This window comes from Psammomys obesus, unplaced genomic scaffold (genome assembly GCF_907164565.1).
Source record: "Psammomys obesus unplaced genomic scaffold, mPsaObe1.curated_primary_1811, whole genome shotgun sequence".
Taxonomy (NCBI): Eukaryota; Metazoa; Chordata; class Mammalia; order Rodentia; family Muridae; genus Psammomys; species Psammomys obesus.
In genome coordinates, this window is record NW_026596125.1 from 15,377,981 (window position 1) to 15,393,963 (window position 15,983).

At 47.8% G+C, this 15,983-nt stretch overlaps 1 protein-coding gene across 42 annotated transcripts in view; it reads left to right on the forward strand.

Annotated features, from left to right (window-relative positions):
- Tcf7l2 (transcription factor 7 like 2) overlaps nt 1-15,983 on the forward strand; it is a 188,251-nt gene that overhangs the window by 1,369 nt on the left and 170,899 nt on the right. For 24 of the 42 annotated variants that reach the window (XM_055630045.1, XM_055630050.1, XM_055630049.1 and 21 more), the window contains exons 3-4: nt 104-228; nt 12,015-12,083. In XM_055630045.1, the coding sequence (XP_055486020.1) occupies nt 104-228; nt 12,015-12,083 (194 nt within the window). The remainder of the gene's footprint in view (nt 1-103; nt 229-12,014; nt 12,084-15,983) is intronic. The other 18 variants (XM_055630051.1, XM_055630061.1, XM_055630068.1 and 15 more) reach the window with 1 other exon arrangement.

Here is a 15,983-nt window from a genome sequence, read left to right on the forward strand (position 1 = left end):
GGACGCGCGCGGGCCCTCGGGCGACACTCGCTAAAAAGTTTCTCCCGCTCTCTCCCCGCGCCGCGCGGCCGCCGCCGTCCCCTCCGCCGCCCCGCCATGTTAGCGGCCAAGAGGCAAGATGGAGGGCTCTTTAAGGGGCCACCGTATCCCGGCTACCCCTTCATCATGATCCCCGACCTGACGAGCCCCTACCTCCCCAACGGATCGCTCTCGCCCACCGCCCGAACCGTAAGTGCCACCGCGCTGCCCGCGCTGCCCGCCCGCCCGCCGGCCCCGCATGCCCTGCCCCTCCCCCGCCCCGCCCCTCCCCCCGCCCCTCCCCCCTCGCGGCCCGAACTCTCCAAACTTTTTCTCTGCCTTTTGTGGACTGGGTTTGTTTGCGCTTCGCCATGTTCTGGCTTTCCTTGTGCTTGCCTCGCGGTCCGGGAGCCTCTCTTCCCCAGGCAGGGCTCAGCTGGGGTGGTGGGTGCCAGTCTGGACTTTTGATTTTTCTCCTTGCTTCTTTTTCTTCCTTCCTTCCTTCCTTCCTTTCCTTCCCTTTCCTCTTTTTTTTTTTTTTTTTTTTTGAGCTCTGATTTTCCCCTCCCCCTCTTGTTGGTGGTGTTTGTTTCTTGTCCCTGGGAAGAGGACTGTGCTGCTCTTTCTTCTCCCTCTCTTCCTTCCCTCTTCTGTGCGTCTTGAGCTTTCCCCAGGTTAACCCCTTGGCTGCCGGCTGGGAGGCCTGGCGGGGCCGCGCGGGTTTCCCGGTGCCTTGGGCTCCAGGCTTGCGGTGCTTGGCCCCGCGTCAGCGTCCGGCTCTGGCCTCAGCCAGTCGTTTCTGTAGCTTCCTAGTGGCGCTCGCAGGCTTGCGGGCCTCTTGGCCCCTTCTTCCACGGGAAAGTCACACTTGCAGGCTCGGCTCCCTCGCAGGCCCGGGGCCCTGGGCGCGCTCTTTCTCTGCAGACCCGGCAGGGCTTGGGTGCCCCACGCTGCTGGCTGCGAGCTGCGCGTGGCGGCGAGGCCCGTGTGCCCGGCTCTCGGGCTTGTGTGTAGTCAGGATGGCCTGTTTTGAGTGGACTTTTCTGTTACGGAAACTCGGTGCCTTCGGATGGGGTGTGAAGGCCTTCCTTTCCCTGACCAGCTCACTGTGGGCCCCTGGGGCGGGGACAGAGGCCAGGGTGAGCTCTTTCAACGAAGTGTAGGAGGCTTGGGGATGCCTCCCTGTCTGGGGATCGGGCGCCCAACTTTGAGGGCCCAGGGCAGCGCGTGGTGCCAGGCTTCCGACCCGACGCTCCCTGCGGCGCACCTCCCGCACTCAACGCGACATTTGTTCCAGCTCATCCCCTCCCCTGGGGCCTCTGCCCCCTGCCCGCGCACTGTCCCCTGCCGCCTCCGCCTCCCCCTTTAAAAGCCTGGATTTCGAATCTTTAGACACACACAAGGCGCGTTTGTGCCAGGCTTCCCGGGGTGTCACTCCGCACCTCTGGTCGCAGTCCCCACCTCGTGTTTACACACACTAGTTTTGTTCTTTTTCGCATATTCAAGGCGGCGATCTAAAAAATGTGCCCACTGTTGAGCAGTGCTGGGAAGGATCAGTCAGATCTACAAGTGTTTTAAAATATTAACTATCAGGTTTGACTTGTTTTTTTTTTTTTTTTTTTACCCCCGCTCTGGCAGAATGGCAAGAGCACGCTAGACCGGTAATTTTTTTTTTTTTTTAAATGCCTAGGTTAGAAACAATCACACCCCCTCCCCTGCCCCCGTGCCTTCCGTGGAAGCCCGGACAGAGGTGCAGCCGGCCTCGGCCAGCAGGGCCCGCGCTTTCCGGAGGCTGCGGGGCGGCCTCCGAAGCCGCGCCTGCTGTTTTTCTTGGTAGCTGGTGGGATCTTAAAGAATCGGTGTGTTAGCAAACTGGACCTAGCAACATTCCAAAGTAATCCTGGGAGTTTCCTCCTCCCCTTTTCGTTAGAACGCAGACCTCCTTCGCGTTACTTTAAAATCCACTTAGCCACCCGAAAGGCCATCAGAATACTGAGCTTTTATGGCAGGCTTGTTGGCTTTCTTGACCCTTTTCAAATTGCACGTCCGTGACCGCTGGCGATCTTGCCATACCACCGCTTCAAACCCACACAGTTGTGTTGTGCTGTAATTAGGAAACAGGGAAATTGTTAAAAGCAAATAAATGATTTCCCGGTGAGACAAGGAAGGTTCCCAACCTAAGGCCCCCTTTGTGGGCTTTGTAGGAATAGACAGCGTCTAGTTATTTTAATTGTGGCCATAGCGGGTGGCCTTGCGCTGTGACAGCAGATCGACTGTGAGAAGGCATTTCTGAACCCAGTAGGCTGTTAGCATTTGCGTGTCAAACATCAGCAGACATGGCTGTGCACACTGCCTCTTTTCACTTTTTCCTTTCGCTTACCTGGGTAAGCTCGTGCTCCGAAATTGAGGTTATTTATTTAGGCTGCTGAACGGAGCCTTGGCAAGGAGCTGAGAGGCGGGCGCGTGTCCCTCTAGATGCCTTTGGAAGCTAGGGCCAGCTTGCAATTCCAGATTCGATAGCCTTCCCGGGGTGGGACCCACAGGCAAACCAGCGTCCTAGGGCTGAAATTCTCAGGGCTGCATAGGGTCTGGTTTTGAATGTTGAGCTGTAAAGACAAATTAGGGGTAAGCTCATTCATTCTTTTCTGTCCCTCCTGGCTGGGTGCTTTTTGCTATATTTTCTGTTAGTTGTGAACAGTACTGGCCAAAGGGCCGAATCCTTTGAAAAATAGACTTTCTGGAACCCTGGTTTCTGCTTTTCTGCCTAAGAATGTAAAGAATTAAGGAGTATCATTAACTTGGCTTTTGATGAATAATATATCATCTCTAGAACAATCTTTTAATTGCCAAAGCCGTAAAGCATGATAGTAATGATTTTACTTTAAACCGACAAAGATTTCCTCAGAACATTAATTTAATCTTTGATACATTAATAAAAATGGCTTATGAAGAGGATACAGGCAGATAGAAAGATACATTAAGGAGAAGTCTAGTCAAGTAGCTGAGAAGGGCTGGAAGTAGCAATATCAAGATTCTGGTAACATTTGTGTTCTAGAGAATACTGTAACAATATTAAAGTTGATAGGAAGGCTTAGTTTTACTTTTTCTTTTTCCTCGGAACGTGCAGGAAATAGGGCTGCAGTGTAGGTCCAGGGCTAGGTGTGAGACGTCATTTTAAGGGTATTCTCACACCTCTCATCTAGGCAAAGTTACTTGCTCTTCAGTGGAGCTCATTGCTACTAAGTTGAGCAGATAAGTAAGCAGCATCTTGAGTTCATTTTTGACCGTGGAATGGAACATTTAAAGGAAACCAAGAGGGAGCCTATTCATTGAGGAGGTTTTATTTAGCCGGGCAACTTCTTTTTTTCTGGCTTGCCGAAAAAATGGATGTTTTTGCCTTACTCAAACAACATAATCCTTCCTGACACAAAAGACTTGAGACCCTGGAGTGTGAAGGGTTAATGTTGGACCTTCCCTGTTGTCTTCCCACCCCCACCTTCACCCCTGATTGTTTTGACAACACTTTTCAAAGTGTGACATTCCAAGCACCTCCATAACAATGTAATATTACTGTAATTACATAGGTCATTACATTTTAAATGGAGAACAATAAAATGCTTATCGCCTTGAGAAAGAACAGGGGCTCTCAGCCTTTTTTAGTATTGATGCTAATTGTTTTCATCTCCTCCAGAAATATTTATGGCAGACATGTTTAGATTTTAATCTCAATGCAGCAAATCTTCTGTGCTCATCTTCAGAAGTTAGGGTTTAATGTCTGGGCTCAGCATTTACCCAGTAAGTCATATTTTAATGATTATAAATTTAATATGCTAGTGCTTTGCAGTTTGTGACTATTATGGCTTCCTGAAGCCCCAGGAATAAATGTAGTATTTGGGCTCATCTAGGAGAAGTGGTTTGGGGAACTTTGCTCCTGTTTTGGGGAAGCCAGCTTTGGCTGTTGTCTTTGCTGGTTCTTGCTTGGAGTTTTCTGCCCCAATTTTCCTCTTCCTGGTACGGATTGCTTTGGGAGTTGCTGCTGGTAGCAAGCTGTGAAAAAGTTACGGGAAGGTTTCCGGAGTGACACCAAGAATGCTGTGCTCTCTGTTAGTGGCCCAGGATGGCTGCAATTCTGCATGCCATTTTTTTTTTTTAATGTTGCTTTAGAGAAAATGCTAGAGAACTGAAATTTAATGGTTATACCAGAAGCTGCATTTTTCAGGATTAGGGTAGAAATCTTTTCAGGATCTGAGTACCTTCTCTCATCCCGCAAGGTGCCCGGGTGCATACAGAAGAAACGGTGTGTGCCACTCTGGGTGAGGCCGTCCAGCCTCCCTCACTTCTGCACAGTGGTAGAGGAGAGGGCATTTGAGAGGATTTTGCGTTTTGTCAGATGTTAGACACAGGGCCTCCCGAATCACATTAAAATGCGCTGTAGAGAAAGGACAGCTGCAAATTTTTGTGTGGACCCGTGTTTAGGACCGTGACTAAAAACTCCCGAGGACCTTTCCCCCAGCTGTCTGGAAGTTATGTGGAAGTTGGTTTATTGGCGGTTAAGTATGGGACAACCTGGATTTAGCAGATGCTTTCTCCTGCACAGGAAGTAGATGACATTGTATTGGGGAGGGGAAGGAGACTAGACAGGGAATGATTTATTCTCTTAAGAAAAAATATTTTTGGAGTTGCCAAATAAGCTTCCAAAGAAGTAGGTGTTGTTAGCTTCTTAGTCTTGGTGGGAGTAGACTCTGATGTCTTTAACCACATTTGTAACTGCTGACACGTGTCAACGTTTTGAGAAGGAGGGCTGACCAGGGTTCCCCAGGGCTTTATTTTGGAGGTGTGTGTGTGTGTGTGTGTGTGTGTGTGTGTGTGTCTGTGTCTTTACGGAGGAGATATTGACAACCATGCAAGTAAACCTTCACCTCAGATTTATAATTGAGCACATTTGTGAAGGAAATGGTTAATTTTACAACCAAAGGCAAACTTGCACCTCAACAGGCCTGCTGAAAGAAATGTGCCCCAGTCCTTTGCTGGCAAGCTCCCCAAGTCATAAATCCACAGGCTTTATTTGCAGCCCATAACACTTATGAATGTTAAGATATTTGACGCCACGTTGCCCTTATGATATTTAAGGTCCGCAGACATTGGCAGTGGCTCAGATTTCTCTCACTAATTATAAGCAATGAGATGGGGGTGTGTGTATCTCAAAAGCTGTCCCCCTCACGCCTCCACCCCACACCTCTGCGGTCCCAGTTGACTGAGACAGGCATCCCCTTCTTTTGGCAGCGGACCTGTTCCCCTAGGCTATTGTTACACGCATTTATACAGAGCGCTTTGGGGGATGGGAACTGAGGGATGTCCACTCCAGTGCCCTTTTCAAAAGCCAAGTTGCTTGGGGTGTTTGCATCTCTCTCCTTTTCTTCTGTTTTTCCTCTTTCCTTCCTTAATCCCCTCTCTTATCCTTGAGACCACTTTGCCTATATCGTGCGTATTTCCCACAGTACTTAAAGAAACCCGATATGGGAGACTGTACTTTAATTTAAGAGACGTTTCACTGAGCTAGAAGGGGAAATACGGACAGTGCATGGTGCTGTGGTTAATATGAAGGCTTAAAACAACGTGAGGTACAGTGAAGATAGCCGAGGAAAAGGATTTAATGGACAAGCAACAGAACGAAAAACAGGTTGATGTTGGGTCGGCAGGGTGGGGGTGCATACCGATCAATGGGAACCGTATTCAGCCAGAGGAACAGAATAAATGTTTGACTGAGAAGTGTTACAGAGGAGGTGGGGGACTGGACAAGATGGGCCTCCACCAGAAATGACTTCTTGTTGTGAGGGACGGGAGGATGATAAGAGGGACCTTTAAAAACTATGTGGCTTTGCTCTGGAGCCAGAGCCTGGCTGCAATCCTCTTTACCCGTGGTGTTCTATCTGGCAACCAATATGTTTCCTATCAGTTTCCCCCTAAGCATCTGGACGTGGGGAGTCTGGCTGGAGCATTATCTGAGGTCCAGACCAGCTGCGAGAGAGGTTTTAACTTCATTTTAAAGAGTGGATTGTTTTGGTGAACATTTGGCAAAGCAGGCCACATAGTTCTGCTGCTGCTGCTGCTGCACTCTCTGTCTCTTTTTCTCTCTTTTTCTCTTTTCTCTCTCTCTCTCTCTCTCTCTCTCTCTCTCTCTCTGTGTGTGTGTGTGTGTGTGTGGTGGGGTGAAAAGCAAGTGTGAGGACTGTTGAATGACACAACAAGGCAGGCAGATGGCTCTACCATTTCTAGGCAAATACTTTCCCTCCAATCCAACCCAAACTTAAAGACCCTGGCTGAAAGGTTTTATTTTCTAATCAATGGAATGCAGAAACTTACTAGCCCTTAGGGATATATGAATCCCTTAACAGCTCATTACAAAGACTGGGCTGTGGGGTCTTTGAAGGGGTTATCAGTTGCGGTTCTCCACGTTTCCCAGGATAGGCTTTTCTTCCTTAGGCACATCTGATTTTGTGTGGATGATTCAGCCTGTTATATTCCTTTCCTTTCCTTCTTTCTTTCTTTCTTTTTTTTTCATGAAGTAGCCCCAGACAATTAAGGCTGCAGTGGGGGAAGACACGTCTATTAGTGATATCAGCTCTGAAGGAGTTAACAGTGGCCTGCCAAAGTTTGGCATCATGAAAATAAATGTGAGGCCTGGTAGGCATTAGCAGGGCCCAGCACATTTACAGAGCTTAATTAGTACGAACTGTAATTGTTCATGGTCTGCCAGAAGAAGTAATACTCAGGAAAGCAGAGTCCCTCTCTTGCAGTCTCCAGTTTAAAACCGATAAATCACTTGCATATTTGTGTAGTGATTCAAATGGAGCTAAGACCTCTCCCATCCCAACATGTGGTAAATTGTAAAGTCAATGAATTGCAGATGTAGGCTACAGTGAGATCCTCTAAGAAAATGCACAATGAATGGGAAAGAGTGATGCTATAAATATTTACTGAGAAGATAACTAGGTTCCCCCGTGCTGGGTCAATTATGATGTACTAAATATATTAGTAAAAATGCCTAAAAAAAATTGAGAAGCTCCATGTGGATCTTTGGGTGGGTTTGTTTGTTTTAGAAAGTGAAATAAGCGGTGCCGTGTTGTTGTCATGTCAGTTTTATTGAGCTGGAGGAATCGCGATGGCATAAGGAGGGAAGGACACACGGAGTCCACATTAATGCAAATTAATTCGTGCTGAGCCGGAACTCCGGGACTGCTAAGTGGAGGAAGGCGAGCAGCGTTCCGAGGGTGTTCTGTAGCTAGTGTCAACAAAAACTGCTGCGTTGGGAACATGCCTCAGCACTTCGGCCCACGTGCCCCGTGTGCTAGGAACGCGCTTCAGCTTCACTCCCAGATGAAGAACTTTAATCATGTTTTGATGTCCAAAGAACACCAACTAGTCTCTCCTCAAAAGCCAACCCAGAAAAGCCTACAGCCATCGGCAGCAGCAAGCTCAGCCCCAGCCTCTCTTTGCCAGAGATTGTAGCTCAAGCAGGAAAACAATGAAGGGAGCATCCCCAGTAGAGACTCAGAGAAAACTTTCTTGAAGCGATCCCCCTCCTCTTCCCCCCTTGCTTTCTCCCTCCCCTCCCCCTTCCTTCTTTTTAGAGGATTTTGGTCTCAGGCAATGTTGCAAGTCAATACTTCTTTCCCCAAATGTGAGTAGGTGGATGTGTGGAAGCTGTGAAAGTTAACGATCCAGCTCTGACTCATAGCTCATGGTTTCAGGTTGAGGAAAAGGAGAGAGAGAGAGAGAGAGAGAGAGAGAGAGAGAGAGAAATTAATGAAGGTAAATGGACATTTGATGGAATGGTGAGACAGTGGGAGAGGGGGTTTCTTGGGTCTGAGGGCATGCGCTCTGCAGCCTATGTTTTTCTGGTAGAATATCAGGAAGTGACGAGGCAATGCCTTTGTTAGACACTGGTTTTAGGATGAGGCGAAGATTCTCCATCTGGATCTTTGAAGGAACTGCAAACCCAAGAATCTACGAGGCATCCCAGTGTCGATGCCCCCTGAAGTGGGAGGCTTACCTGGCATTTTTTTAAGTGGGCAGTAGCAGGATGGGTAGATGTAAGCGCCAAGTCTATTTCCCACTGAATGGAAAAGGCTCCCCACATGGGACTAGGGCTGGCGGGGTGGGCTGTGTTTTGTGGCACATAAATGATGTGGTTTTGTTGCCTTAGTCCCCCCTAAGCAGTGAGGGCCTAAGATGTGGTCTCAAATATTGTGCTGGAAAAACATGTTGTCTTTAGTGCTGGTGATGTGGAAATGAGACTTCAAGTAAGGACAGAAGGCAATCAGACCAAGACCCAAGGAAACCCAGGCCACTTAGAAAGTGGATCTGATATGAGAGAGAGAGAGAGAGAGAGAGAGAGAGAGAGAGAGAGCCTGCACATGTGTCCAATCAAATAGATATGAGAAAGACAGGTGATTCATAAAACTGAAAAATAAGCCCAGGCCCCACCTCATCCCTATAGTGAAGTGTACTGTAGAGTCTCTTCTTCCCACTGGAAGCCCGTTGTTTTGATTGTGGCTTGGAGCCTGGGATTCCTGTGGCTGACAAAGGCCGTTTCCTCTTCTATCCCTGGGTATCTCTGATCTTCAGTATCTGCAGCATCAACTTTAGAGTCAGTGGCAATGATTAGAAATGAAGCCAAAGGAAGTGAGATAGGGTAATAAGGGAAGCAGTTAGAGTGTTGCAAACATACGATTAAAACTGCCCGCTCTCCCTGACTCTTCAGGACAGGTGGGGCCTGGCTTCTTGAGTGCTCACATCAAGAGGGTGCTTGCCTGCTGTGACTAGTGAGGGCAAATGTCCTTTTGTGGGGCTTCCTAGGGGGAAGAAGAATGGAGGGACCCTGGGGCCTGCTTTAAGGGAGAGACCCCAGTCCTAGGCGTAAGGTGCACCCAGATAGAGAAGGCACAGTGATGGATGAGGAAATGACCTCGAGCCTTCTAGGTGACCTGTGCAGGGCAGCTTAAACATGTAGACCCTACTTGTTTGTTTGTTTGTTTTCGAGACAGGGTTTCTCTGTGTAGCCCTGGCTGTCCTGGACTGGCTTTGTAGACCAGGCTGGCCTCAAACTCACAGAGATCTGCCTGCCTCTGCCTTCCCGAGTGCTGGGATGACAGGTGTGTGCCACCGCGCCTGGTTTAGTGCCAACTTTTTAATCTCAGATAAGACATAAGCCATCTTATCCTGGATTCTGTCTCCACATACCCTTTCACCACACAGGCTTAAGCATGTTTTGTTTTCTTCTCCCTTAGTGCGGGTGGGAGGCAGAGACAGGCTGACAAGAGACCAGTTCAATTTATAGTGCCAAGTTCCTATGGAATATGTGCATTTCATCTTTAAGAAGCTGGACTGTAAATAAACAAGGCATTTTCATGTTGTATAGGAAAGGCACAAAAAGCTGATAAAATTGTGTGTTTCAGAAAGCCTTTTTTTTGGGGAAGAGGCGGTAGAAACTCCAAGGAGAAACAAGAACATTAGCTGTTTGAGGTTGCTGGAGGTAGTGTAGGCTGCGAAGTCTCTGTGACACGGCGGTTGGTTGCTGGGAGAGATCTTATTTAGATTCTGAGGGAGTCTTTTGCCCAGGCTAGAACTGTGAGTGGGTAAGAGCATCTCTGTATTGCTGGTACCCTAAGGAAGTTACATCGTTTGCAGGTATGAAAGTGGTGTGAGGGTGTAGTCTGTATGCGTACATGGCATCTCTGTGTGGGCATGTGTAACTGGAGGTTCTTGATGCAGGACTCTCCTGCCATCGTTAGAACCCTCTGTGTACGTGTATGTGTGTGTGCATTTACCATTTTAATTGCAGCATTCACTCCAGGCTCATTTGGTGCTACATGGGAAGGTGATGAATGCAAAGATTAAGAATGGAACTGGACAAGTGAAAATTACATTTGGCATAGCCACAGTTTCATTAATTTATTCATAAGACGATGACTAAAATGAAATTATTTTCCACGGCATATCCGCAGTTATCAGGTGTCCACTCAATTTTAATTGACAATATAAGATTCCTGTGGTTACCCTGAGTACAGATTGCCTGGGGCTCCGCAGGGTTTGTGGGAAGAGAAGCTTGGACAAGTTTCCATTAAGCTCTGAATTGGGCAATTGGAAAAGAGGAGAATAAAACCCTTGAAAGGGAGGACCAAGTTGTTACTGTTGCCTGCTCTGCTGAGGAGAGAGAGAACTGCCTCTCAGGCAGGAGTTGTTCTTTTGCCAGGAATTCCAAACTCGCAGAGAGACCTGTCCCCAACACAAAAGTTGTTTTAACGTGATGGAAAATTGTCACAGTAATGAGCGAAATCCCAGCTTCACTGACTGGGGTGACTGGTTGGGGGACAAAGGGCAGAGAAGCATCTTTCTTTTCAGCCAATCATTTTGGATGGGCTGCTTTGTGAATGTGTGGGGCCTGTGTGTGTGGAGACAGTATTAGTTTACACTGTCATACTAACTTGTATGAGGGAGTGCGCTTTATTGCTTTGCTTTGGCATGTACAGAGAGTATTATTATTTTTTCCCACCTTTTTGGTGATTTTGATCACCATGCTTTGTTACAGAAAACATATACCATTTTTAGCTTCTTCGGGACTGTTGGAATCCTCTTCAAGTCCACTGTAGCCTAAAAAACGGTACTTACTAATCTTCTGTTTTGGGCAATGTGGCTAGAGTGTTACATTTTAGTTCAGAATGTGCGGCCATCTTTTTCCTTTTAAAAGAGCAAATGGGCCCTATTGAATGGCTTTCTTTCCAGGGAACAAGATTATAAATTAACTGAGTTTAAAACTCTCCTGCAGCCCCAGTGGTACTTGAAACACAGAAGGGTTCTGGTAACTTAATTCTGAAGCTGTGGTCCTTTTAGTTTGTAGTGATGCAGTACAGATGATCAGGATGATGTCTGTCCAAGTGTTTGGAGGAGGTACTCCTGATTTATCTGCCAAAGGAAGGGCATAGGCAGGGATTTCTCTTCGTCATGTGATGCTTCCTCATCTGCTTGAGTATGGTAATGCATTTCAGATAACTGCAGAGACATGCCCTCAACCCTTAGCCCCCTTCCTCATCATTATTGGGTCATTTATAAAATGTCTCAGCCCATGGTGCTTGTTTTCCCAGTGGGTTGCATGCTAAGGTTAACTACCGTTTGGGGGAAGGAAGATTTGGGGAGGGTTCTTGGTGCTTGTGGGTGTTCACTTCTACCGTGGAGGTGGAGTGTAGCTGAAGAGGGAAAGACTGGATGGAAAGTGCTGGTTCCAGACATGAGCAGACTTACTGAGAGCTGGCCCCCACCTACCTGGGGCTCTTTACATTCTTGGCTCGCTTTGGGGGGACGCGTAGGGTACTAGAGTGTGGGTTGTGGAGAGGTCTTAGGATCTGATGGCTTACTCATGGTGAAAGAATGTATAAGGTACTGGGTGGCCCCTGAATTCCGTGGAGACATTTGTTTTTCCCAGAAATAGATTTGTGTCTGAGAGCCAGGGCTCAGTTGTTAGAGATGTAGGGGGTGGGGCTTGTCCTGATGCAGGCTCGTGGCTTCTCACAGCCCTCACTGTCTGTACTCTTGGCTACGTGTCTCAAACTGTTGACTTACAGCACCCTGTTCCGTTTTCTTCAGCCTTCTGCTCTGCACCCACTGCTCTGCACCCACTGGCCTCCTCTGTGTCTTCATGGGCTTCATTCTTTGCTTTCCATGTCACTGATTCTCACTCCTGCCCCTCCTCCTCCCCTTTTTGCTTATTGAATTGGTGCTTTAAAAAACAAAACAAAAAACCCAAAAACAAAACCAAAGCAACAATTCATATTCGTGTGATTATCTTATCCGTAATAATGAAAGTCCACAGGTCTTGATTGAATGCCATGGCGGCAGTTCAGTCTAGGGAGGTTTGTCTGCTATTCATGAACTGCTTAGGATGTTTTCTTGTAGTTTGTGACATGAGCAGAACGCTTTGATTTGGTTTCTTCCTACAGCTCCATTTTCAATCCGGCAGCACTCATTACTCTGCGTACAAAACGATTGAACACCAGATTGCAATTCAGGTAGGAGGCCAAGAGATTCTGAAGCTCGAATTACCAATGTGTAGGTCTCTTGTGTCTTTTTATTCTCTGCCTCCCTCACCTAGATGATGTTGATGATGGTGATGGTGATGATGGTGATGAGGATGGTGATGATGGTGATGATGATGGGGATGGTGATGGTGATGCTGATGGTGATGAGGATGGGGATGAGGATGGTGCTATCATTATGAAGGTGTGATGGTGGTGGTGATTTGAAGCATTGAGGGAGGTGGGAAGTGAACAGAAGATGTGTTCCTGAAATGATTTAAAGATATGAAAAGAAAGATAAATCTGTTAAGACTGTCTTGATCTGGCATCATGGGTGCTCAGACTCCAGATTGGTTGTGGTTACTGCCTTTTGCTGAGGGAAGGGCTTTGAGTTGGGAGTAAAACAGTTGACAAATGTGAACAGGAAGAATGAGAAAGAGGGCTGGGCGAGAGGCTGTGTGACAGCAGGGAGAGCTGCTTCCTGTGGATGGAAATCATGGTAAGTGGTGCTAAGAAGACCACTTTTGCCCTGATCGCCCTGAAAAGTTGGTTTCTCGTGGGCCCCTTGATATGTGACCCTGGAAGTGTTGGAAGGGAAAGGCGGAGCGCCTGGCTGCTGGTGAGCATCCCGTTTCCTGCTCTTGTAGTGCTTCCATTCTTTCAAATCCAGAGGCAAACAAATCACAGACTAATACAGGTGTGGGGCTGAAGAGCAGCGGCAGCGGCAGTCAGGCGCACTAATGCACTCTTGTCTGCCGGCCTGGCCTTGCTATGAGGGAGGCCTCTTGTGGTGGCCCTCAGTGTACCCCCTCACTGTACCCCCACATCTTGATTGCTCTGTGTTAACCCTTCCTTGGCAAGGAGGCTCTTGAGAGTGTTGGCTGTGGTGTGGAAGTCTGCCTTAGGCCCCTCTATGTTGCTGTTGGCTTAGTCTGTGGTAGAAGCCTTTGCAGGTTACTTGTGTACTGAGTGTGTTTGTGCATGTGGACATGCATGCCTGTATACAGGTGAGTGTACACATATGTCCAAATACACATGTGTGCAACTATACATGCCCGAGTGCACCATGTGCGTGCATAGTGTGTGAGGGCACACATGAATACCTGTATGCATATGGGTGTGCGTGCACATGTGTGGTCTAATGGGACTCTCCTTTTCCACCCACCATGTTTCCTCTTCTGAGCTTTGCCATTTCAAATCCACTTCAGCCTCCATGTCACTTAGAAATAGCCATTTGCCGCAGGCGAATGGAACTATCCTTCCAGTGAGAGGCAGGGAGTCAGCAGGGTTTTCAAAAATGTTCTTGGTTCCTAGTCTTTTTGTATTTGTTTCCAGGTTGTAGTGGCTGGGCTTAAAAAAATTTGTTACCTCTGTGCTTGGGTGAGGGCACTGACTTTCTGTGTGTACTTCAGGGTCAAAGCACGTGTCTTGACTTTTACTCCTCCGTGCCCAGATATTTTCAAAACTGGTGTGTGTGGTGAGCGTGACGCTCCATTTCTTTCTGGCACACTTCCTGTTGGAAGCCGCTTCCTTTTAAGGCCCAGTAAGTCTTGCTTTTAGAAAACAGTTTAGACTTAAGGCTTGGTTAGAAAGCAAGTCCAAACCCCAGCTCTGGATGAATGGGTGGATAAACACAGTGTCCCCAGGCCCAGGGAGGCCATTCTAGCACAGGAGGGCTGGAAAGTCTTGTTGCCTGGGGTGTGGGAATTGTCGAGGCTGAATAGGACAGTGATCCTTATCTTGGTGTGGAAAGGCTGGCTGGGGCCATGCCACTGAGAGACCAGCCCGGGACCAGCCCAGCTGTTGAATCTTTACACCCCGGGCTGAAGTGTCCCTTGTTTGGAGGCGCAGTTCGTCTTTCTCCAAACCACCTGGCACGACGCGGGCCATGTGAGGCCCTTTCTCAGGAGGAAGATGGAGTAAATTACAGAGCTTATTGTTTGAAGGACTGAAACCATCCCTGTTCCTCCATGAACAGGTAGTATTGTTCTCCTCTGCTTCTATTTGCTAAGGCCTGATGCCCATGTGGGCAAACAGAGGGACGTTTTATTGGAACTCCAGCAGTATGCTTTCAGAAGTGTCCATTCTCCCTCAGTGTCTGCTGGACCAGCCCAAGGCCAAGCCAAATGGCAGCTAGCTGTAGTTTTAGCGTGATCATCAAAGGATAAATGGCCAAAAACAAAGCAAAAGAAGCAGAGGGAAGAAAAGGCAGAGCTTAGACAGAATAAGATTGTTTTCAAAATTCTGTGGACATTTCAGCCTGGCTGGGGTGAGAGGAGAGGCAGGGCGGCCCCTCCCAGCACAGAAAACAGACCTGGCCTTCTCTGCCTTCTCTCATGCAAAGCTGAAATCCTGCGTGAAGTTGGGGCAGCAGTTTCTTCCCTGGAAACTTAAAACTGTATGAACCTTAATAAATACTGTATTTCAGCAGGAGCTGAGCTTGCTGCTCTCCTAAGCTCTGTCCTAAAATAACTTGGTAGTATGACACCGGGCATCACATGAGATTCATTCCTCTTGCCCTCCCTACCCCTCTGTCACCTCAGCACTCAGCCAACTTCACCGTGGGTGTGAATGGCCTGTGAGCAATACTATAGACATATCTCTTCTCCCCTAGGATCAGGGGCCATGCTGGGACCTTCCCCACTTTTGATCCAGTCTCCTAGCCCTTCTCGGGTCTGAAAAGACAAGGACAGTGAGCATGGCTGAGAACACAGTATAAGGTGCATAAAACACATGATGTACAGTTGTTATTAATAACGATAATAAATTGTTATTTAATTCTGTTGCTGTGTGTCTGTGTTGGTGATGGAACACAGGGCCACCTGTATGCTAAATGTGAGCCTGATCCCTGAGTGGAGCTCTAGACCAATGGCTTTTCAGACTTGTCCCTGAGGCACAGCACAGTCCACAGGTGTAAGGAGGAGGATGGACTTAGTGATGTGTGAGCATTCAAGAGGCCTCACCCACATCAGTGTGCAGGTGGGCTTGTGCAAATTTTAAGCTCTGGTTAACTTAAAGTTCCTTTGGTTCAAAGGCATCTTGAGATGAACATGAAGGAAAAAGCGTGGGTGTGTTTCAATAATACTTTATTTATAAATACAAATACTAGCTGGATTGTGGCCCCTGGGCTTAAGTTTACCAAGTTGATGAAATACTCTTAAGTCTTCCTTGTTCCTCCCTTTTCCAAGCATTGCGGCTTCTTCTCTCCCCATTAGAAACTGAAATTTCACCAGTGGATTCCCTTAGCTGTTTTGTTTCCTTTTTTGTTTTTGGCTTTATATAAGTGGAATCATACAGTACTGTTCTGTGATGTTGGATACTTTGTTGCTTTCAGCTTCATCATATCACAAATGCAGGACTAGTAGGTTTTGAACATCTTTTGAAGGAACATGTGCCTGTGCCTATTGTCCTACACTAGCACCTACCATGGGCCTAGGGGAGGTTGAGGGGTGTATTTGCAGCTTTGCATCAGTCATCTGTTTTAGACAGAGGCCTGCTCACAGAATGCCAGAATGTCATTTTTGAAATGTATGGCAATTGCTTGTTGTGTGGAGAGTGAGTGGCATATTTGCAGGGGTAGTGACAAAATGATCTATGTACCATCTGAGGCTACTGGTAGCTGCTCTTCTGGGTCACCCCATCTGGGAGGGAGTTTGGCTTCTGGTCCTCCAACTTTGGAAGTTCTCCACCATCACTGTTAACGAGCGATGAAGACCCATGCTGACTAGGAGGATGAAACCCTAATTGCAGACATGCAAAGGCAGAGCTGCCTCCTGGGGATGGCCTGCAGAGGTGGTGCACACAGTTAGGCATTGCTGTAGCCTCCCTGGAGGGCCCGCCTCCAGCATTCCTACTCGGGGTCATTATTGTAGCCTCCAAGAGCACTTCTGCAAT